The sequence below is a fragment of the Ammodytes marinus genome (genome assembly GCF_949987685.1).
Source record: "Ammodytes marinus genome assembly, chromosome: 7".
Taxonomy (NCBI): domain Eukaryota; kingdom Metazoa; phylum Chordata; class Actinopteri; order Uranoscopiformes; family Ammodytidae; genus Ammodytes; species Ammodytes marinus.
The window spans coordinates 27,395,789-27,421,618 of NC_137211.1; the positions used below are offsets into that span (position 1 = coordinate 27,395,789).

Below are 25,830 nucleotides of genomic sequence, written 5' to 3' on the forward strand. Positions count from 1 at the left end.
GTGTGTGTGTGTGTGTGTGTGTGTGTGTGTGTGTGTGTGTGTGTGTGTGTGTGTGTGTGTGTGCGTGCGTGCGTGTGCGTGCGTGTGTGTGTGTGAAAGAGAGACTGGAATTTGGTTACAAATGTTAGAGACTGATGGTACACAGTGACTGTTGAGCACGGCAGGAAGAGAACCACATTGACACTGTGAAATTTCACAAAAAAGCTTCCATAAACACATTTTGTATTTTCCAAAAAACATTTTGACTGTAAGACTGTTTTTATAAGGATTTTTCATCTTAGTGAAGCACACATGATACTCTCATACAGATCATCTCTTCACAGACAGATGATGGTAAATGATGGTACAGTGTCTACGGTAGCAGGTCCTCGCTGATGAAGTGAACATGAAGCTGCTGACTCTCTCCAGCATAGTCCTGTTAAGAGTCCGTCACTATAATTACATGACGTTAGAGAAAACCGGTTTATTGTGTTAGTCCGACTGAAACCATGCCTTTAAAATGCATGTTAATATGTTAGTCCGACTGAAACAAGACTTGCATGTTAACATGTTAGTCTGACTGAAAATTTACTAAATCAGATTTCTCAAACCAGAGCTAACACACCCAGATTATGCTGTTGGGAGTTGGGTTTCTCCTGCATATACAGTCAATCAGACTGTGACAGGCCTAGGCGCTCTGAGCATGCTCCACAGTTTCCCGCTGAGAGCTTTGACCAGAAAGTCGAAAAGCATTCAATGCTAACAGAAGAACAACACCAAAGGAAGAATTAGAAACCAGTCTGCCGCTCACTAACCGTTAGAGGCACGTTGACTAGTAAGCGTGACACTAGACATTAGCAGCCTGCTAAACATTAGCTGCATGCTAGCAGTTCAAATGGCCTAATCTAGCTATAGCCTAATCGTAGCTTGACTAAACTGTGCATGTAAACGTACTAAGTGTGGGGGACAAGGGTTTGTGTATCAGGAAGTTCAGGATCCAGTCACACGGTGGTGTTGAGCTTAAGGCTTTATCTGGCTTTAACATTCCCTAGTTGTGTGTTTTCAATTGAAACCTGGTTTCACCTCTGGGATTATGCTGCACAATCTCATAAGTGGATGCTTTAAGTCGCTTATTTTGCCACCGGAGAGATCAAAGAGGAAACGGATGTACTGTATAGTCCTGGATATAAAAAGTTTCTGCTCCGTCTCAGGAAGTGGTACTTGGAATACTAATGAAAATGGACCAATAATTAACAGAAAAAGTCAATTGATGTGTTTATCTTTTAAATATTGTGCAACTTTGTGCACATAAATTACGGCTGTCAGCGGAATCTTGATGTCAAAATCACTATTTGTCAAAGTCAGTGAATATCTTCTCATGTTACTTGTACTTGAGTTTGAAAAAAAGAATTGCCGACTCCCCCTTTAACGCATTACATCACGATTAATTAAAGTCAGAACCTAACGCATTCATTTTTGTAAATGCTGTTTTATCCAGTCACCACATATGACTGCCATGGCAGGTTTCGCTCTAGTCAATGTGTGTGCGTCCACCATAGACCGTATGGCTTCTTTTGCCAAGAGAGGTTTTCAGAGGCCATTGTCAACCATGAACCAGGAGATCCTCATCATTGAGGTGGAAAACCAACACATTATACAGTATATCGACAACCATTTTTATAAGGGCAAAGTTAAAATGATAATAAATGATAATGATAGTGACAATCCAACTCATTGCTCATTGCACTACTTTGGACTTGAAATAAGTTCATAAAGTAACTTTCTTGGTATTCAATTGACTCCGAATAAAGATACACAGGTAGGAATTGCTTTACATTGTAAATATGGCCTTAAATCTGTTGTGAAATGCAAAAAAAAATATTTTAAATATGTGATTACCAGGGACTAAACGGTGACGTGAATCCTGTCGTATACGGCACTGGATGCCCAAAAGAGTCCAAAATGCTTGACCGTGTGGTATTCTAAACAATTAATAAAAACATTTTCAATTAACTTATTCACAGTTTTTTTTTATTTTGGGTGTCTTTCAAGTTGACTGTAAACATGATGGTGGCAAAACTTTGTTCAAGAAAATGGCTGAAATGAGAATGATATTCTATTTTCTCCAGTGTTTTGGGGAGTAAATGAAGTGCTGCTGCCAATGATCTGAAATCTGGTGCAAGTCAATAATTGACTCATAGCACTTCACAGAGAGTCAGACTGATACATTATTCAGATGGAGAAATCAGAAAATGTACAACCAAAAAAAAAAAAATGCTCACTCTACTCTTGGATTTGTAGTCTAATGTAGTCACTTACATGAAATCGCACATGTTGTATTGAATGAGAGTGAGTACATTCATGTTGAGATAACCCTACCCTTCCATCCCATAGTTTTCCCCAGAACCATGCCACGTTTCAGACCTCTTGACTCTCTTGAAGACTGCAACTGCTTAATTAAACACACTGTTGGATTGGATTGTAATGAGCATAAAAGGGTATTAAAAGACAGAGTTTCAGACAGATGGTGAAAATAGATTTAGCAATTTGGCAGTGTGACAAAAAATGTAATTCAATGGTATATTGAAGACAGCTATGAGTTTCAATGGGAGATAACTCTGTGATACCGCTGGAACCCTCCTGATATGTAGGTTACTCTCTGGTGTTGTTTCTCATCGCGATGACCCACTTTACCACTCATTTTACAGTGTCTGCCTGTGAGCCTGGATTAATATTTAACTATTATTGTACAAGGGATGTGTGTGTGTGTGTGTGTGTGTGTGTGTGTGTGTGTGTGTGTGTGTGTGTGTGTGTGTGTGTGTGTGTGTGTGTGTGTGTGTGTGTGTGTGTGTGTGTGTGTGTGTGTGTGTGTGTGTGTGTGTGTGTGTGTGTGTGTGTGTGTGTCCTGCCTGCCTGCCTTCACTGAGGTGCGCATGTGCAGATGCTTAACTGAATCTGTGCATGTGTAGTTTTATGTTTGCACATTTGACAGTCCGGTACGGTTGCATCTGCGTACTGCCTGACTGCTTTTGTGAATGCCTTTGTGTGGGTGTGTGTGCACCAGGTTCACTATCGATCACTTTGAATATTTAACTGTAAATGAATATGAGACCACCCTTGTGAGTTAGCTACCGTTTTAAGATAAGGGGCTAGAGACAATATTACCAAAGTCAGGCCAGGTCAATCCAAACACCAAGGAACATGACAGACAGGAAGGTAAGTATAAGGGGAAGGCCTAAAACTACCAGAAAAGGGAGAGATTGTGTCATGACTAAGGGATCCCAGGGTGTCCAGCTTTTTGTCCCACAGGTTAAGTTTTCAAGTTTACAGCCCAGACTGGATTCCCCCCCCCCCCCCCCCCCTGGCCTCTCACAACAATTTGCACACCAGTGTGTGACCACTCCACAGACTCACAAGCAGATAGTCACTGTTTGAAAAAACATACGACCAAACTACCTGGAGAAGGAAGAATCAGACCACCCGTTCTTCTTTACAGGAAGAGAAGGATCACTTCTATGCACTCTCTCTCAGTTAACTCCGCTCCAACTCGCCTAAAGTGCTAATCTATTTGTTAAAGGACCAGGTCCAATGCTCAGGAACTACATTTTATCAAGCCAGGTTCCTGAGTGATAAACTAGCCAGTTACTGTGTGGTATGTTGCTTTTGTTAGGAAAACCTCTTTGCTTTGCGTTGTTGTCTCTCTCTCTCTCTCTCTCTCTCTCTCTCTGTCTATCACTTTACTAACACACACCTTCAAACACACACACACAGACACACACACACACACACACACACACACACACACACACACACACACACACACACACACACACACACACACACATTAAATTACAAACACATTTTATGTTTAGATGGCACCCCTAAATACAGCTCAGCCTGCACCGTCATGTGACCACATCATCCGCCCCTTGCCTCCTAGCCTATTTCAGTATCCCCTTTGTTCCCTTCTCGCGTACTTGTCCACCATTTTTAGCTCTGTCATGTTAAACTCTTGACGCACACACACACACACACACACACACACACACATCCGGACTATGGAGAGATTCAGGCCATCGCTTGTTGACAGTGACACTGATGCCTCTTGGTATACTGATGGAGAGAAGTCTCCATTTTTCTAGATGAACGCTTCATCACATTGTTTTAAAATACAATTCCCTCCACCCTGTAGGCAGGTGATTGAGACGGCCATTTGCCTTTCTCTGATAGGTCCACTTTTAGTCACGCGAATGTGTCTGCAAAATCCCCCCCCAAAAAAGCTTAATTCCTATAACTTGGTGAATGTAGGTCACAGATGTTGCGATGGCCTCAGATCTTTTCTATCACTGCTTGGCCCTAATTGCGTGCATTTCATATCATAAGTATTTTATATTTGCTTTGCTGCAGAACATTTCAGGACTGTACAGCAGAATACATTGTGTCTTATTCGTCTGCATGTGAGTTTGCACGATTGTCTGTCCCCCTTTGCTTTCCCCCTTTGAGGCATTGTGTGTAAGTGGGTCATGCTGGCATTATTCCCATGCTAACGATGTTGAGGCTCCTCCTCCTCTTCTTCTCTCTTGCTCATCATTTCCCTTTTTAAATCGCTTTGGCAATATTCTGCTCTGCTGCTTATTGTTGTATGAGTGGACCCTCTGCCCTCACCTTCTTATTGGCACCCCAATTTCTCTGATCATTTTCCTATTTCTAATTTCACAGTCAAACAGCAGGAAACCCAGACACTTTCAAAGTCTAGACTCTGGAGTGTACAACAAAAGAGGCTGATTGATGATATAACATGAATGTATACACATGATGAGGTCCAACTTGCATATCAGTCATTTGCAGTTTCACTTCATTCTTTATTTAAAGGGATAATTCAGTATTTTTTGAAGTGGGGTTGTATGGGGCACTTAGGCATAGTAAATGTGTTACCGTATGGAGATGGCAGTCAGCTAACCCAATACGCTAAACTGAGATCTTTTTTCCACAGCTTTAGTTTGCTGCCAGACAGCCCTTTCTTTTTGTATCACAGCTGCTAGACTCATAACTATTGCTAAAATCTCAGTTTAGTGTACAATTGAATGGATATTTATGTTTAAGGCAAATATTTATACACTCAACAAAAATATAAACGCAACACTTTTGTTTTTGCTCCCATTTTTCATGAGATGGACTTAAAGATCTAAAATTCATTCCAGATACAATTGTACCATTTCTCTCAAACATTGTTCACAAATCTGTCTAAATGTGTGATAGTGAGCACTTCTGCTTTGCTGAGATAATCCATCCCACCTCACAGGTGTGCCACATCAAGATGCTGATCTGACATCATGATTAGTGCACAGGTGTGCCTTAGACTGTCCACAACAAAAGGCCACTCTGAATTGTGCATTTGTTTGCTTTATTGGGGGTCTGGGGACTCAGAACCAGTCAGTATCTGGTGTGACCACCATTTGCCTCATGCAGTGCAACACATCTTCTTCGCATAGAGTTTATCAGATTGTCAATTGTGGCCTGTGGAATGTTGGTCCACTCCTCTTCAATGGCTGTGCAAAGTTGCTGGAGACGGCTTATGGTGGAGAAATGAACATTCAATGCACGAGCAACAGATCTGGTTGACATTCCTGCTGTCAGCATGCCAATTGCACGATCCCTCAATGCTTGTGGCATCTGTGGCATTTTGCTGTGAGACAGAACTGCACATTTCAGGGTGGCCTTTTATTGTGGACAGTCTAAGGCACACGCACACCTATGCACTAATCATGATGTCAGATCAGCATCTTGATGTGGCACACCTGTGAGGTGGGATGGATTATCTCAGCAAAGCAGAAGTGCTCACTATCACACATTTAGACAGATTTGTGAACAATGTTTGAGAGAAATGGTACAATTGTGTATCTGGAATGATTTTTAGATCTTTAAGTCCATCTCATGAAAAATGGGAGCAAAAACAAAAGTGTTGCGTTTATATTTTTGTTGAGTGTATATGTGGAGGAAAAACGTTTTTCTTCAGGCCCCCTCTGCAACAGTAGGTAACACTTTACAATAAGGGTACATTAATTAATGGTTAGTTAATGCTTAATGACTTCTGCTACAGTGACGCCTCCTTCAAACTCCTAAAAAATTACTACACTGATTGCCATTTCCATATAAGGTAACACATTAAAGGTGAAGTAAGCGATTTATTTATGTTAACATTAGTGTTAAATCGCTCTTTATTCATACAGTGATCACTTACATATGGTGCGCGTTAGAGCCGATCTCTTAATCAGCTGCTCTGCATGTAATCGGCAAATAAACTTTTGGGGGATCCTGAAATTAATATCCAATCACAAGAGAGAACGCTACAAACCGACACCCGTCTCACTCATGGTCTCACTGCCGGTGCACGCCAGAGGACAGATGGGTGAATGTGTATGCGCCTACAATGGCGGAGCAGGTAAAAATCCTTCCCAATGTCTGTTTTGATGGTTTTTATCATGTTTTATCATAATTACTTATCTGAGATGATGCTAGATAACTCGCTGTTTGAAGACCGCAGTGCATTAATGTGGTGACGTAGGGACGAGCGAGGGGACCGCTAACTGCAGTAACTGACAGGAAGTTAGCTAAAAGAACCATTCCGCTTACAGCACCTTTAACTATGCATAAGAACCTCATACAACCCCACTTCACAAATACTGAACTATCCCTTTAGTAAGTGTTCTCCCTTGCTCAGTAGTTCAAAAAATGTCTGTGCATTTAGAAAACCCTTGTTTACTACTGGTCTCCATACTGGTCTGCATTAACTAAGAATAGGTTGAGAATGTGCATTAGATTTGGCACATTTCGTAAATAAATTGGATACTTGTGTAAAAAGTCTCAGAAAATGTGCTTCAAAAATCACTATTAGTGTTTGAGCATTCAGATAAAAATAGAGGGTGCTTACAAACCCTATTTCCAGCACTCCATGACTTTAACAAGTGGAAACTTAAATGTAGAATTACCCAATCATTTATTTAAAAAAAAAAGTAAATTCACACAAAAATCATGGTGTCTACTTGTTAGCATTATGTCCAAACTACAGCTGGTGAAAAATTCTCAGTTTAGCATACAATTGAAGGTATATTTAGATTTTAGGTTAACATTTATATATGTGGAGAAAAAAAGTTTTTCTTCTGGCCCCCTCTGCAACAGTACAAGGCTGACTTCCGCCTCAGTGACGTCTCCCCTACATTCCTCATAGTGACTGCGCTGACTGCCACCTCCATTAGGTAATAAGTGACATAATAACTATGCGTTTGTACCCCATACAACCCCACTTCAAAAATAGCGAACTATCCCTTAAACTCTGATGGATTAGTTAGCGCTCAAACATCTTATGAGATCCTTTAATTCCAGAATATTTCTATTTTATTTGATAAATATTAGTTCATAAACTATAAGACAATAACATCTGACTACTTTTATAGATAACTACGTACATTTCCACTCTAAACCGTCATAATAGTTATCATTCTCATGTAAACTGTAGGACTAAAAGACCCGTAATGTTTTCATTAAACAATTACCATTTAAAAATAAGTCAATTGTTTTTTTTTCACATTTGACAGTGTTTCAGCAGTGTTGAAATATAAAAACATAAATACTGGAAAGTGAGAGAGGAAAAGTTTTCCACCCAGTCTTTACCTGCGACGGCAAGATAAATGCTTGTCTTTGTTTCTGTTTCAACCAATGCATGAAGACTGTATGTCTGCTGTTTGAAGTTGTGTGTGGTAGCGCCATCTAGTGAACTTGTATGGCATTTTCAATTGAAGCAACCTATACTCATGAAAGAGGGTCAGTGTGTGATAGTTCTCTCAATAACCACTTGTCATATCTAGCAATTCAATTCAATTAGATGTATTTGTATAAGTGTAACAAAAACAATACTGCCAAAACGTCATGCAAAATTACAGGTTTTGTCTGAATTTGGCTCAATGTGTCAAAAATGTACACACAGGCCAAATGAGACCTAGCACTTGAATACTTCCCAATTTTCTAGATAAGACTATGACTTTTAAATGTTATACAGTACAACATTTTTTTTTGCTGATGATTGTAATAAAGAATATTTTCCCTTTTATTTTGTATTTTGCTTATGAATTTTTCCCAGCACTAATCCTTTCTTTCCTCAGCAGTTCCAATCTATGCACATTTGGATTGTTTGCTATTTTTAAATAAAGATTTGAAATTCCCGTGTACGTCTGTCAGTAAACGAATCTGCATTGCCTTAATATCAGTACTGTTAATAATATTCAAAAACAAAAGTAACGTCACCCAGTTTTGAATATCCATTTCTTTACAAACTATACCAGCTTTACTCGCAAAGTGACATGGAACTCTGCAAACTGATTGGACATCATAGCAGTTATGTATACGCCCATTATACAACAGTTAGGAACCAATCAGATCCCTTGATTTAAGGCACCCAATGCATAATGTACTGTATTTCCTGAGGTATAATTCCCCAGGTGGCGTTGTCGGTCCTCCCTCCAATTCTCCCCTTATTTTCCTCTTTACACAAAGACAGGACTGAATATGCCTCAATGGAAAGGGCAAAAATACAACACAACATTAAAAAATATATCAGTGATTCTTGAGAAGTGGGACAAAACAGGGTGCAATGTTGAAAAAATACAAATCCTATCTTTAGGCAAATTAAATTACATGTATGTATCCAACATATACTAAGCTATTGAGTTTAGCTTCGACACAACCTCCCAGCGTTTGTCCTTTTTATCAAAATAGGCTTTTTAGCTTGCCATTCCTTATTTTGTGTCAACACCATAATCAGTTGTATTTGTATAGCCCAAAATCACAAATACATTTGTCTCAGTGGGCTTTACATTTCATACAATATGATATATGATACAATATGATACAATATGACACCCTGCCCTTACACCTTTAGCTCGGCTGAGAAAAAACTCCCAGTAAAAACCCTTTACCGGGAATAAAAAAAATGTAAGAAATCTCAGGGAGAGTCGACAGAGTAAGGGATCCCTCTCCCAGGACGGACATACTGCAATAGATGTCATAAGTAGAGAAAATCAAGTTATGCAATTAGCGTCGGCAGGACAATTTTTCAGTGGGAGGACAACCGGTACTCAGGCCCAGACAAACCGAGACCGAGGCAGCTCCTCAGGCTTAGTCGTACTGCGTATTTCCCTTGTGACATGCGTGTTGTTGATTTTTTCCCAGGTCAAGTATTACACATTCCATGACAGGTAATTGGCCATTGGATTTCTTTTATATGTTTCGATTTAAATGGTTTAATTACTTCTTACTGTAAACATTATTTCCTGATACAACTGCATCAAACAACATTTCATTTTAGTCTTGTTGTTTAAATTAGTACAGTTATTATTTTTATTACTGACAATATCAGTTTGTTGTTCAGACCTGTTTTCTGACGTATGATTTTTTTTTAAATCAGTTATTTTTTTATTATTATTATTATTATTATTATTCCGGACAATTACACACAATACATAATTTTCTCATTGCATATTCATACATATTACTTTGTGTTATCGTCCGAAGGGAAGCAGGAGAAGCCAAAGGCTTGTCGGGTCCCGCCCCCACTGCCATAAGATTCAGATACACAGATACACAGCTACTACAGTTAGAATTTTTTTTTTTCTTTTTTTTAAGAAGAATCATTCTAAAACACAGATCATTTTAGGTCTCTATTTTCCTCTCTGCCTGTGACAATGCAGATATGGCCTTGTCCATTTCTTCTCTAGTAGCCTAAACACATCTGCAAAAGTATTCAAAACAGTCAGTCTGTCTGCTGACCTCGACTACAGTCCCATAACATGCAGTGTATTTACAAATTCTTCAGTCAGAGAAAGTCTTCCATTTTTGAATCGGGTGTTCTGAACACACAGTTGATAATTAACATTTATCTTTCATTTGAATTTCAATAGTCACACATTCCATTAGATTAACAATAGCAGAGCACATTGTATTTACGATTTCAAACCTTATATTTTGACACAAACCAGTTTAAATCCCTTTAGTTCAAAGTCCATGGTATTGCATGTACCAATATTTTCATTTAGTTGTTTGATTTCAATTGTCTCTCACTGTCTAGAATAATTGTCTTTTTGTATTCAACACTTAGTTTAGAGATTGTTTTGTATTGTATTTCACACTGTCACAGAAGTGCAGATCTGAAGGCTTTAGATAAGAATCTAAACATATCACACATTGTGTTATTTGATTTTGACTGCTTCCTGTCCCCGTCTAACTTTGTTGGGCATGATCAGCTGTCTCACCCAAATTATATTATTATTAAAAGGCTCAACAATCACATTGTGTGTTAACACACATAACCATAAAGCTTTAAACACAAAACAACTTCAACCTTTACAACTTCTACAAAATACAGCTATGATTCAGGATTTTTTTTAAATTGCTTTTTATTTTTTTAATGTTATATCCCTCTAGTCCATTGGCAGATCGTTTTTGCCGTAACAACATTGGCTTGTCGTGCTATGGCAAGTCAAAATGTCTGTTGTGAAAAGGATTTATTGACTTGAATTGGCTGATGGAGGGAAAGTCAGCTCAAGGGACTCTGCTGGATGTGGACACCTTCTACCTCTTCCACTTCTGTGCTTTCCGCAACCCCAGAAAGTGGCGTAATCTTTTCCAGAATGAAGCTTTCTTTGTTGTCTCTGGGAGCTTCTCATCAGGGACTTCAGCCTCAAGAAGTTCAAAGGGTAGTTTGGTTAGGAGCTTGCAGGGCTTCTCCTCCAGAATTGGAAGGGCTGTTTCGTTGGGTTGGGGCTCTTCCTGACTGCAGGGCTTCTCTTCCAACTCCTCCAGAAGTTTAAGAGCTGGTTTGTGTGAGAGGAACATTTTCAGTGGGCATGGCTCTTCCACAGAGACCTTTGCCTCTTCCACGAGTTCAATTGAGGATCCATTTAGGAGGGACTCTTCCTGCTTGCAGGGCTTCTCCTCCGATACGTCTTTCCCCTCCAGAAGTGATAGGAATGGCTCAATGGGGAGGGACTCCTCCTGTTTGAAACGCTTCTGTTTAGCTTCTGCGGCTTCCTCCAGAATATCCAGGGCTTGAGCATTGAGGAGGGACTCTTCTAGCCTACACGGCTTCTCCTCAGATGCTTTTGCCTCTTCCAGACATTCTAGGGCTTGTTCTTTGTGTAGGGACTCTTTCAGCCTGCACGGCTTCTCCTCACATACTTTGGCCGCCTCCAGAAGATCCAGGGGCTTCTCCTCTGTTGCTTCCACCTCCTCCAGAAGTTTAAGAGGTGGTTCGTGCGGGAGGAACATTTTCAGTAGGAATGGCTCTTCCACAGAGACCTTTGCCTCTTCCATGAGTTCAACTGATGATCCATTTAGGAGGGACTCTTCCTGCTTGCAGGGCTTCTCCTCCAGAATTGGAAGGGCTGTTTCATTGGATTGAGGCTCTTCCTGAATGCAGGGCTTCTCTTCCAACTCCTCCAGAAGTGTAAGAGCTGGTTCTTGTGGGAGGGAAATGTTCAGTGGGCATGGCTCTTCCTTAGAGACCTTTGCCTCTTCAATAAGTTTAATTGCTGGTCCACTTAGGAGGGACTCTTCCTGTTTGCAGGGCTTCTCCTCCGATACTTCCGCCTCCTCCAGAATTTGAAGGGCTGGTTCATTGGGTTGGGGCTCTTCCTGAATGCAGGGCTTGTCTTCCACCTCCTCCAGAAGTTTAAGAGGTGGTTCGTGCAGGAGGAACTTTTTCAGTAGGCATGGCTCTTCCACAGAGACCTTTGCCTCTTCCACAAGTTCAATTGAGGATCCATTTAGGAGGGACTCTACCTGCTTGCAGGGCTTCTCCTCCGATACGTCTTTGCCCTCCAGAAGTGCTAGGAATGGCCCAATGGGGAGGGACTCTTCCTGCTTGCAGGGCTTCTCCTTCAGAATTGTAAGGACAGGTTCATTGGGTTGGGGCTCTTCCTGAATGCAGGGCTTGTCTTCCACCTCCTCCAGAAGTTTAAGAGGTGGTTCGTGCAGGAGGAACATTTTCAGTGGGCATGGCTCTTCTTCAGAGACCTTTGCCTCTTCCACAAGTTCAATTGAGGATCCATTTAGGAGGGACTCTTCCTGCTTGCAGGGCTTCTCCTCCAGATTGTTAAGGGCTGGGTCACTGGGTTGGGGCTCTTCCTGAATGCAGGGCTTATCTTCCAACTCCTCCAGAAGTTTAAGACCTGGTTTGTGCGGGAGGAACATTTTCAGTGGGCATGGCTCTTCCTCAGAGACCTTTGCCTCTTCCATAAGTTGAATTGCTGGTCCATTTAGGAGGGACTCTACCTGCTTGCAGGGCTTCTCCTCCGATACGTCTTTCTCCTCCAGAAGTGCTAGGGCTGGCTTAATGGGGAGAGACTCTTCCTGCCTGGAGGACTTATCCTCAGATACTTCCACCCCCTCCAGAAGTACAAGAGATGGTTCGTTGGGGAGGGAATCTTTTTGTAGGCACTGCTTTTTCTCAGAGACCTTAGCCTCTTCCACAAGTTCAATCGGGAGGTACTCTTCCTGCTTGCAGGGCTTCTCCTCCATTACCTCTGCCTCCTCCAGAAGTTTCAGGGCTGGTTTATTGGGGAGGGGCTCGTCCTGAATCGAGGGCTTCTCCTCAGTTCCTTCCACCTCCTCCAGAAGTACAAGAGCTGGTTCCTTGTTGAGGGATTCTTTCTGCCAGCATGGCTCTTCCTCTGAGACCTGAGCCTCTTCCAGGAGTTCGTTTTCTGGTCCATGAGGGAGAGACTCTTCTTGCTTGCAAGAGTAATCATCATACTTCTCCTGCCACCTTCTGATCTTCTTTCGGAAGATATCCTTCGCCATCTTTTGATGGGCTTCCTGCTCAACCTGCAAGTCCTTGATCATCTTATCTGTGTGACACTTGATTTCTCTCTCACCTTCACACTGAAGGTTTCCAGCCTGTGGTCTGGCAGCAAGGATATCAGCTTCACACCTTTGGCTGATCTCATGTTGTGAAACCCTGATGGTTTTCAGTTCTTCTTTAAGGAGCCTTATCTTCTCCCTCTCCCCCTGGAGCTCAGCTGTAAATTTATCTTGGCTTGTTATATAAGCCACTTTCAGCTCCTCGTAATCATTCTGAAGGTCTTTCTTCTTCCTTCTCTTTATCGTGTCCCTCACCTGATTGGAAATCTTTGCAGTGTTGAGAGTGTCTGCATCACTGAACTTGTGCAGCCTCTCAAGCTCTCTTCTAGTTTCTTTCTCCTTGTTGATGAAGACCTCTTTAAGGTATTTCTGCCTATCCAACTGTGTTGTGGTTTCCTTCAGCTGGTCATTAAGCCGTCTAACTTCATGACGAAGTTGATCACACTCCCTCAAGTAGTTCTGTTGAGGTCTAGGTGTGCCCTGTTGTCTATGGGTCCTAATATATGCTCTTCCTTGCTGCATTTTCTTTGGCTATTTAATTCTCAAAGTAATGCTGCTTTTGAACGTTGCTGTTCGTCTATGATGAACAGATGTAGTCTATCAGTGGTCTGGTCTTTTATCGTTGTAATAGTTTGCTTTCTGTCAGTATTGTCAGTCACCTGTTGAAAGGTTTGAAATCATCTGACTGGCTTAATGTCCTACTTGTAAACTTGGTTGATGATGTCATAGAACTCGTAGCATGTCATTGCTCCTTTGATGTTACTTCCTAGTCAGATTCTACTTTTCCTTTGATCTTTACATTTAAAAAATCACAATCTGTTATTCAAATGTAAACACAATGGCGGCCCCACTAATAGCATTCCAAACAACCCTTTATTCTCAGGGGCACTAATGTAGAAATGATTATGGGGCCAACTCTTTTTTAAACTTTCTTTATAGGTCCATGGTCTAACTCTGGTCTAACCCATAAGGTATAAGAATGTACGTGGTGTGCAGGAATAATATCCCTACAGTTGTGCATTTTAGATCTTTCTCTGACCACATCATCTGTGCAATTTGCCACAATAAATACAATTTAATAGTAAATTATAGTAATGAAGTCTTTTGAGGAGAAATATTTCTATAGTACTTCTTGTGTATTCCAGTACTCTGAACAATGGCCATCCTCTGTTTTGTGCAGGGACGTGGGTGGGTCCTGAAGGCTCCACACTGGAGGAGTCCAACAGGAATCTGGATTAAAAAACAGACCTGGCTCTGCAGCTGCAGAACCTGACTGGGGTCGAGGTGCTGTGGGTCACATGCAACCTATATGCCCACCCAGTTTCAAATTTCACATCCAGAAGACCAAGTTTTCCAGAACTTGCTCCTTAATAAGATGTTTCAGAATATAATTTAGAAATGATTTTGAAACTTGACCAAATAATCAACAATTAAAAAGTGCTCATACTTGTTGTTACAAGATCTTCTAAAGGAAATGTATACGTTAAAGTCGATATCTTATGTGTTTATTTTATTATTATTATTATTATTGACTTACTTATTTTACTTCGATATTATTACTTTTTAATTTGTTTACATGCTTACTTGTGTGTTTATAAGAACTAAATACATATTATACAAGAGATTCAGTTAAAGATGCAGTGTGATATATCTGAATAAGTGGCATCTAGTGTTGAAAGTTCTAGAAGCTACACACTGCACCTTTAAACACAATACATAATCACAGAAGCTATCCAAAAGGGAATAAAGATAATGGAACCTACAGTATTATCCATAATGATTTTGCATGGCTGTTAAATTATATTAGATCAGGTATGAGCAGGGCTGTACGCTTATTTTTTCAGGTGGTAGCACTGGTGCTAGCAAGCAAAAAAATTCAGTAGCACAAAAATAAATTTGGTAGCGCACAAAGTAGGCTATGATTGAAAACTTGCATAACCTTAACCCTTGCATTTTGCTCTAATTACCTTTGAGCATGTCATCCTGGTCTCATTTGAGATTCACAATTAATATGATATCCTAGTGTGTGCAGTAATAATTGTAGAAGAATGAATAGGGGTGCACTGATTGCAATTTAGAAAAAAGAATCTAACCTGCCAATTGCAATTTTTTGCTGATTCAGAATTATTATTATAATGTCCTTCTGTTAATTAAAACCAAACTTTAAAACATTAAACATAGCCTATTAAATAAATAAGTATAGATATTGGTACAATTTAGGATAAATTAAATAGGTTGTTGTGAATGTGTTGGGAGTAGCTTTTCAGTGGCTTATTTAAAACTTTGTAAATAGACTAGGCTACTGTTGACTGCTCTCTGCAGCTGAATGAGTTGCCTTTCAAGCTAGAAAAAAGCGCTAACTTCCTGTTCTTACCGGCTTCAAAATAAAAGTCAACTCACGTTTGGCTAATAACAGGCTTTTAATGTGAAGGCGCACAGGAAATGTTCTGTTTGTACACGAGCTAACTTAACTGCGGTAATGTGCCGTCTCCTTCCGGTAATTGCCGTTGGTGAAGTTTTTATACCTAGAATCGCTGCACCCGCACAGATCCCGAGCACACATCTTTCACCAGCCAAAGTGGAGGGTGGACTCAATAACTTACTTGCCTAAGACTCATTTACCCGCAGTGTTAATGTAGAGCCCTCTAAGCAGTGTTGTGCATCTCTCCTCTGTGTTTCAAAGACAGCCTCTCCTCATTAGCAAGCTGTCGCACGAGTGCTAATGGGTTCGTATTCATCATCGCACGTGATCAATTTCAGTAGCAAATGCGATCAAAACTGTCGCACTGTACAGCCCTGGGTATGAGGAATAAACTCACTTGAAAGTATGTTTTCTATATAATATCTAGCTATCAGATAAATGTAGTTTGAGAAAAATAAACACGTGCCTGTAGTGTAACATATAGTTTATTAAATGTACGTTGTTAGTTTCCACAAATACACCCTACAACACAACTGTACTATACAAGCAGTATGTCGTTAGATAATGAATAAAGACTTTTATGGGATAATAAATCGGTGAACCTGTTATTCTGAATGCACTCTGGTCTTTATTGGTGGAGAGAAAGCAGGGCTGCAGACTGTGACCACTGCAGACACAGGGAGAGTGAGTTACAGCACGTTACATAACACAACAGTAGTGTTTAACAATGAAACAACTGTCTGATAACCAACCACAGCCTGGGTGTCACAACTTCAGTACACCAGTATTTAGTTTGTTTTCATATGTCTGTTTTCTTGGTTTCCTTTCTAACTTTCATGTCATTTCAGACCCGGCCACTCCCTCCTGCTCTGCACTCCCTGTTAATTGCATTCACCTGGCTTGCCCTTACTCACCTGCTCCCCATCTGCTAATCAGCCCCCCTTTCCAGCATTCGGATTTCATCCTTTGTTCCGATCCTGCTTGCCTGTTTGTGACTTTCCCTTTTGCCTGCCATGCTGTCTCACTACCTGGTTTGTCATCCACTTCATTACAATCTATTTTTGAATCTGAACTGTTTCCTGTGTCCTGCAATTGGGTTCTTGTCTGTCTTTCCCTGAAACTGGGTCCTCTATAAATATCAAATACAGCTAGAGTGGACACAACTGGATCACTCCTCTTAAACTGTATGATAGTGGAATGTTTGCATTATTATTTCAGTTAATGGGATTAATAACAACCATGGAAAATTGCTATCCCAAGTCTGGGGGAAAAAAAGTGGCTGGTATGTATGATGCAACAAACCATGACCATGCAGACCCAGTGCCAACCTGCGTGTGTGCGTGTGCGTGTGCGTGTGCGTGTGTGTGCGTGTGTGTGTGTGTGTTATACTTTATGTGATGTTGTATCCGTCTTTCTTTACTCTTTATTTCCACCAAAGCTCTGTCTCACTCTCTCAAACCCATGCCCAGCACTCTCTCTCTCCCATTTCACCCGAGAGTAAAATATAGTCCCCTCCCTCTGTGTCCCCATGTAACCTCACCTCAGGCGACCCTGGTCAAGCTGTGTGTAGACAGAGCGGAGGAGACAGGGAAACATGCAAAATAAGAGAGGAAATATGACCAGAGAAAGTTTACTGTATTCATGCCTTCTTTGCAATCTGCAGCTGAACTCAACCCAGTTTAGCTGCAGTCTCTCTGCCAGTTCTGTCACATGTTTTGCTAGATTGTTTACTTGCACTGGTTTGGGCTTTCTCTTCACCAAGCCCCCCCCCCCTCTTCTTTCTCTCTCCCTCTCTCTCTCTACCTCTCCCTCTCTCTCTCTCCCTCCCTCTCTCTCTCTCTCTTTCTCCCTCCCATTCAGTGTCTCTCACCCGCCCACTTGTTGGTTACTGCTCAGTGTTGTGCAGAGACGACACAGGGAAAGAAGGCTTCTTTTTGCAAGACCTTACTCTTTTCAAGACTCATTTGCATCTTCTAAATCCTGCAGTTTAACTCCACTACCACTACTGTGAGTATCTGTCTTTGGCTAAAAGCAACAAGCAGATAATGGTATTTGGTCAGGAGCACTTGAGGGATAGATTCCCTCTCCCCATACAAGGGAGAGAGGCAGACGTGCATGATAGATAGTAAACCATGACTGAGAGATTTTTTAGAACCCTCGTCCTCTTCGACGCTCTCTAGCAAACTGAGGTGGTCGGATAGGGCTCTGTTTATGTCTGAATAAAAGCATACTCTGGTGCTTGAAAATATGTCTCTGTATGCTTGGCACTTGAGCATTCCTCACAATGCTTAAGAAATTAGCTCAACATGAAGCCTGTATAACGTTCATTATTGAATGCCAGAAATTTCTTGTTGACGAACCTTTTTGCACAGTCAAGGAATGCTCCAGAGAAAGAACTTTACAGTTTATAATAAATAACTTGTTTTTTTTCTTGAACTATGTGTTTGAAAAAAAGGTTCAACTTTTCTGTTCACTTCTGTCCCTACAGAAGGTCAACTCGGACGGTTGAATTGACTAACTGCCAATTTCCACCATTTTCCTTGGCTGTGTCTGTGTGTGCGTGTGTGTGTGTGATAAGCCATAACATGGCAGGTGAAAACACACACACACACACACACACACACACACACACACACACACACACACACACACACACACACACACACACACACACACACACACACACACACACACACACACACACACACACACACACACACACACACACACACAGAAGCAATAGAAGAGAAACTATTTAAGTATAATTTAAAAATTATTCCTCATTACTTTCGAACACCACCCATTGAGGCTGTGCACATTGTCAGTGCAAGATTACTGCATTATTATTAATGCCATAATATGATCTTTTGCATACCACTGACTGCTTAAAATCATCTGGTACTTGAACCTAAGACTCAATTATACTTCTGTATTCAAATGTGCTTAGTTGTACAGTATAGCCAGTATAAGGAGAAAGATCATCAGTCCAAATCTGTGCAGAAATGAGCTGGTAACTTGTACCCTGTGACCTTAAGCCATGCCTTTTTCAATGGGGCATGAATAATGTAGCTGTGCTGGCTTGTTTACAATATTTAATGGAAATTACATAATATTCTAATGTATTTCAACGGCTGCTTTTTCATTTAATCTTAAAATTAAAAGGAGTCTTAAGACTGTCAAAGGAGGGATTAGGCTTTCATTCAGGCCACAGCAAAAAAAAACATTAGATCTACTAAATTCCTGTTGTGAATAACAACAAACAAAGAGAAACTGTTTGCTTTGAAATGTCCAAATTGAAGTTCATGTTCTGGAAGAATGTACAAGCTACGATATTACTTCTAAAAATGAGTGTTGACTAAACTAGTTGCAGAAACTAAATGTGATAACTTCCAGTCTAAAAAAGAAGGTGTACCTTTTTTTTTGTGCTTTCGGAAATAGTTAACCTCATTAAAATCAACCTCATCTAAAAGTGATCACCCGTGATGTGACACTCCTAAATAGGTCTTTGAAGTATTTGTTTGTAGGCAAGCTTATAGCCAATATGATGACTATTGGTAAATTAGCCAGAGCATTTTATTGGATTTTGAACCGTCTGTGTTTGAATAAGTGATACACTTATACATTTCCGTCACTGTTGACCTGTTTACAGATGCTGGGAAACAGATGCCTGACTGTATGGCGTGTGGGAAACCTCGCTGCTAGACGTGCCACAGTGGCCTTGCCCACCTGCAGCGCAAGGATGTCCAGCCACGGTACCATGACACCATTTACCTTACTGCCTCTGAAATAGAACAGGATGGAAAGCATGCAGTCTTTTATTTATTTTTTCAAGGATATTTTTGTTGCTGTTTTCACTTTTATTTGATAGTTGAGTACAGAGTAGAAATAGAGAGAGAGAGAGACCACACTGTCACAACAAGGACTTCACCCATACACACCATGTTGTATCTCCGCACCTACAACAAGGCAAAAGTTATTTAAAACACTGTCCTACACAAGGTGAAACCACACTGGGCCAACTTTATGGCCTTACCTCCGCCGCCATTCGGCAAATCAGATCACATTTCCACACTGGTATGGAAAAACTAAGTAATAAATAATAGTTTTTTCCATTCCAGTGGCTAGTGGTCTCATAGTATTATTTATTATGGTGCATTATGACATTTGATTACTTATTACTTAGTTTTATTATACCTGTGTTTATAATCCCTTTAAGGTTTATTTTATAAACTTTTAATATTTCATGAACTGTCAAAGTGAGCTCAAAAATATGTATGAAAAACTGCATATACATATGTGATTTATGTAATCTATGTTCTTTGTGTGTAGGTGCATTGTGTGGCAAGTGTGTTTTTTTGATGATTTCCCCTTTACAGGACAATAAAGTATATCTTATCTTCTGCCTTTATATACAGTAAACTGGACAGCACTGGTCCGACCAATCAGACTCAGCTCTAGACTATGACACTGATTTGTTGACTCAACTTGACTCAGTCTAGTCATCTTGTTGTTTTGACTGAGTCAAGTTAGTCAACATAAAGTGTCACGTCTACTACACTCAAAGACAAATAATCTGAAATAAAAAGGTTCTAGGATTTAGGAGAAATATTAAAGATGTTGTGGGTGAACTTAGATTATCATGTTTTTAAAACAGGTGGGGCCTCACCTGACTCTACCCACTCCTGTTGTTTTTGTGTATATGTATATTGTGCAGCTATAGTGACCTTACCCTGTCTCCTTTTGCCCTCCAGGTGTGTCAGACCAAACGGACATGTCTAAGCCCCAGTACTGGGACCGTGCAGAGAACCCTCTGCCTGACAGAGCCTTCAAAGAGGTCCTCACTGCTGCTGACAAGAGCCTGAAGCAGAAGGAGAAGGGACCCTGGAGCCAGCTCACCAAGGAGGAGAAGATCGCCTGTAGGTTCAGACCAACTTAAAAGGCTGAGCGTGTCACACTGCTGAGGTGGCACACAAAATACACACGTCACACCACATCTGAAATAATAAGATTAATTATAATTATAATCAATACAAGAATCTGTGCAACTACTAAACTTACAGTAAATACAAATGCTTGTTGTCAAAAACATGTTTCGTCAAAATCTGTGAATATCTCCTCATGATTTGCTGTCTGCACTGTGACGACAAATCCAGTGTTAATACTCGAGTTCCACTCTACGGCGGCCCCCTTTTGTTAACATACATGTTTACAGAGCCTGGGCTGTGTAATAAAACACACACAGTACAGACAGGTAGCCTGGGCTGTGTAATAAAACACACACAGTACATACAGGTAGCGGATCGTGAGGAGGAAATATTCCCTGATTCGAACAGAGGGTGATTTTGTCAACAAGCTTTCTCAAGAAGTGCTGACTCCACCTTTTTTAAATAAGGAAATTGACCTCTCTATCACCCCCCCTCCCCCATCCCCTCCACGCAGTGTACCGGATGAAGTTCAATAAGACCGTCGCGGAGATGAATGTCCCCTCATCGGAGTGGAAGACTGTCATAGGAGGGATCTTCTTCTTTATCGGCTTCACTGGCCTGATTATCTGGTGGCAGAGAGTCCATGGTAGATCTGCCTTTATTATAATCTGACAGAACACACCCACAGTACACCCACCTCTTTTATAGTTGACAGTTCTAAGTGGATGAGAACAGGAAACCCTTTTTTTGAGCTCAACATGACACACCTTGGTGCCACAGTCTCTCACTTGGGCACAGACGTTTTTTTCATAGCACTCAATTTGACTTGTCATAGCTGTGAAAAACAATATTAAAGATAGCTCTGTTATCAAAAGTAACCAAGTATGCAATAGCAGTAGGTACGCACAGTGCACAGGGGTGCCCGCAAGATTCTATCACATAATAGTACACACAACTGTGCCCACACCTGAAATGATGGGCTCCTTCGCTAACCTTTGCAAATGCACACACAGAAACTTACTAAGCCAAGACAGCATATAGCAGAAGCAGAATTGGACACTGTAGATAAATGAGAATGCCAAAAGATGGCTGAACAGGTGGACTATTTAAGCTTCTAGAGGAAAAAAAGGAAGTCAAATCCTGTCTTGCCTCCTCCATCTGTCTCACTACATCTATGAACACACACACAAGACAGTAGCAAAGGCTGGGGGTGGCCGGAAATTTAATTATATACATTCCATTATTATTACTTTTTTTTTTTTTTTTTTGAAAAAGATTCTAAGGCTAGAGAATTAAGCCCAGAAAGCCGGATGTTGACTTTTGCAGATGCGGAGGCAACAACACAATCTTGTAACAACATTACATGTTTATGAATGTAATAACTTAATACAGGGACAGTTCAGTGAAGTGCTAAACATGTCTCTATATTTCCTGTTTTTACTCCAGTCTTCCCACCGCGCCCCAAGACCTTTGAGGAGGACTGGCAGGCCAAGCAGCTGAAGAGGATGCTGGACATGAGGGTCAACCCCATCGAGGGCTTCTCCTCCAAATGGGACTACCAGAAGGGCCAGTGGAAGTAGAGAGATGGCTTGACTTGACACTGGAGGTGGCACATAATAACCTTGACCTTAGTGCAGAGATGTGTGTGTGTGTTTTAAAGTGAGTCTCAATTTGAATGTAGCACTATAAAGATGGAGCTTATCCACTAGTCAACATCTCTGTGGTCATTTTACTTTGTGACACACTCAGTCAGTTTCCTCCTCTCCAACCCACTGCAGCCTTCTGTCATATGCTGATAATAACTGTCTGTCTGACCGTATCATAATAAACTGTTCCCTATGTCTCTGTCCAATTATTTAATTATCTGGAGAAACCTTTGCTTACATGTTGCTTTTACTGTTAAAGTAGCTACGAGGAACTTTTAAATATTTCTGAAACAGTCTAATGTTTTACTCTGATGATCAAAAATGACATATAACAGCAAACAAGAGCTTTATGGAGATGCTGAATTACTTTTTCCAGCTAGACTTGACACCTGTCCACAGTGCCAAAACCACTAGTAACTGGTTGACTGACCATGGTATTACTGTGCATGAATGGCCAGACAACTCTCCGGACCTGAACCCCCTATAGAGAATCTATGGACTATTGTCAAGAGGCAGGTGAGACACACCAGACCCAACAATACAGACGAGCTGAAGGCCACTATCAAAGCAACCTGGGCTTCCATAACACCTCAGCAGTGCCACAGACTGATAGCATCCACGCCACGCCGCATTTAGGCAATAATCTATGCAAAAGGGGCCCAAACCAAGTACTTAGTATATATGCATGGTTATACTTTCTAGAGGACTGACATTTCTGTATTTAAAATCCTTTTTTTATTGATTTTATGTAATATTCTAATTTTCTGAGATTTTGAATTTGGGGTTTTCATAAGCTGTAAGCCATAATAATCACAATTATAACGAATAAAGACTTGAAATATCTCACTTTGAATGTAATGAGTCTATATAATATATTAGTTTCACCTTTTAAGTTAAATTACTGAAATAAATGAACTTTTGCACGATATTCAAATTTTTTGAGTTTCACCTGTATACCCTCTACAGACCTGGGCTCAATCAGCCAATCATTGCCACACACACCTGATTGCAGTGAGTGAATCAGTAACCATTCTCACGGAGCCGAAAGATTCCGTGCCCTCACACAGTGCACAAAGATGCCATTAGAATTGACAAATTGATTAAATGCTTCTCAAATGGTGGGGCGCGCCCCCGCGCGGGCTGCCTTGCTTTCCAACTGACCAAAAAAAAAAATATATATTTAAAGGTGCAGTGTGTAATATGACATCATCAAGAAAGTTCTACAAAGTTCTAGAATGCAACACTCCCTGGGTAACCCCACCCCTTTTGAATAATAACAGAAGCTCCAGTGGCCTTCAAGGACAAGAACAATTCTAAATTTTAAACAATGCACCTGATGACATTCCAACTATGACACTTTCAAGATGGCGGCACTAGGCCTTGGTCCAAAAATGCAGAAATATGGACATATATGAGACCCTTTCTAAGGGAAAAAAAAATTATTCAAAACATTTTTTTCAGCTATTATGCACTAAATTAAATGTACTTATGGATATTATAATTACTTTCTACAAAATCTGCTAGGAAATAAAACCCACAATTCTACACACTGCAGGTTTAAGTGCTAGCAAGCGCGATGTGTGCTTGTGTATGGTCATAACCGCGCGAAAGGCCGTGATTTGCAGTAAATAAATGTCTACGTGTCTCCAAGTGTCTCTGTAGGATATTTAAAAATAAATCAAGCAAGTAGACTAATAATAACATTAATGAATTATAGGTTATTGCATCACAGAAGGCCCATTGGCCTATAATAATAAAAAAACACCACCTTAACTATGTTTACAGTTTAAAAATGTTTTGAATGAAATGCAAACCTCAGTGAATCATTTGCTCTTGTTTCTCTGTCCTGAGATTCACACAGACTGAGCAGTCTTGTTTAAATGTTACAAATTGAGCTAATAAACTGAACTTTGAATTTGTTTGCTGCAGAAGTTATCTCAGCTAATTTTTGTTATCTAATTTGATAATAAGGTGATTGTATGCAGAATGCTCGTGCCAGAAACTCATACAGTGGTTTTGTACAGATACATAAATAAATATTAGCAGGTTCTCAATAGTATTTCAATTTAGGGGGCGCGAAAAAAATTCTGTCCCCTAGGGGGGGGCATGACAGAAAATATTTGAGAACCACTGGATTAAGGTGCTCGCCACATAACCACAACATCGCTGGTTGATTCCAACATGTGATCTTTGTTGCATGCTGATTTGTTTGCTATATATATTTAAATATAGTATAAATGAGAATACTGATTTATGGAAATATGTCTATGCAATATGTACAGTTGAAAATGATAAATTATGAAAACAATGTAACAGAACAGACTGATCAAATCTTCCAACATGGGCTTTATTAAGTTCAATTTAATCAAAAAGACACACAAAGAGATGATTGGCACACACACACACACACACATTGGCTAAAAAGATGCATTTAGAGGACGACACTCATCAATAGTCAATGTGGTTTGTATGCCATGGGAACTCCCCACCTTCCCAGTAAATTAATCAACATGCCATTTGTTGGTGTGTGAAATGCTGAGATAAAAACCCCTATGGAATTCAGATGATGGAAAGATGTTTAGAAACAAAGACGGTTCTCCCTCTCCTCCCCATCTCTCATGGACCACATAAGAGTGGCAGGTAGGTGTGTGGTGTGGTGTGGTGTGGTGTGTGTGTGTGTGTGTGTGTGTGTGTGTGTGTGTGTGTGTGTGTGTGTGTGTGTGTGTGTGTGTGTGTGTGTGTGTGTGTGTGTGTGTGTGTGTGTGTGTGTGTGTGTGTGTGTGTGTGTGTGTGTGTGTGTGTGTGTGTGTGTGTGTGTGTGTGTGTGTGTGTGTGTGTGTGTGTGTGTGTGTGTGTGTGTGTGTGTGTGTGTGTGTTTGTTAAGCGGCATGTGGGCCAGCTGTGACTGACACACACGAGGAGTTCCAGTGACAGCCGGGGGACAGCTCAGAGGAAGAGGTGGAGCTGGATGGAGAGAGGGAAAGAGAAAGAGAAGGAGAGAGAGAGAGCCAGATGTAGATGTGACAGGTAAGGAGTGTCTGGGGAGGAGAAGCAGCGGGGCTGGGCCATGGAAGCAATGCACGGATAACTTCTGGAGTGAGTGTGTGAGATATGATGGTTTTGGTGTTTAGTTTTTACACGGTCTTACAGCCACAGACAGTTGCTGAGTGGCATTGATGGTAAACAAGATTTCTAACCAAATCTAACTCAAAAGGACATCTGCTACTGAACTGCATTGCTTCTTTGAAGGTGTACTATGCAGTTTCAGGGGAAGAGGGATTAACTTACATTTGCAGAGCCTGCAGTTAGTTTGCAAAACGTATTTTCTCTACAAGTCATTCTCAGTATTAGACAGGCCTATTTCTTTCATCATAAATTAAAATGAAATTATTTTGACACACATGCAACCAAATGAAAGGCTAGAATATGTTTATGAACTAAACCGTGGGCCTCGATTCTGTAAACAACAACAGCGAAACAGTAACTTTTAAGGTAGCTCTCTAACTCAAAACTGTTCAAGGGATCCAAAAAAAGGTTTGTCTACTCAGTTGTGGGAATATACCTTAAACAAAGTTCACTTCTCTGACACACCCAAAGTTACATATTGCACCTTTAAAGACAGCAGAGTAATATGTTTGCTACATTCAGCTTCAAAAGGCTATGATGTTCACTCTGGTGATAACATGAAGCAAAACACTGTCATAGATAAAATGTAAGATTTGACTAATAGTTAAAGAGGACCTAAGATACTTTTCGACTTTTATGACCTATAAACGTTGTTATAATGATTTATAGTCATGTTTAACCATACTAGCGTATCAAATAATGACGTACATGCATTTCGACGTATTCCCTGCGGACCGTCTGGGGTGGCTATGCAGAGCACTAAACACTACTGTATGGCAGCCGGTCGAGAAATAACTTGTTCAAATTTCCGGGTAGTTTG

At 40.6% G+C, this 25,830-nt stretch overlaps 1 protein-coding gene across 1 annotated transcript; it reads left to right on the forward strand.

The window, feature by feature from the left end:
- The first annotated feature begins 17,178 nt into the window (after positions 1 to 17,178).
- Positions 17,179 to 22,683, forward strand: cox4i2 (cytochrome c oxidase subunit 4I2). Its single transcript, XM_080030313.1, has 5 exons — positions 17,179 to 17,320; positions 18,963 to 19,065; positions 20,065 to 20,229; positions 20,753 to 20,884; positions 21,685 to 22,683. Exons 2-5 carry the CDS (start codon positions 18,963 to 18,965, stop codon positions 21,816 to 21,818), a joined length of 534 nt encoding a protein of 177 aa, XP_079886439.1. The 5' UTR covers positions 17,179 to 17,320; the 3' UTR covers positions 21,819 to 22,683.
- Positions 22,684 to 25,830: the final 3,147 nt, after the last annotated feature.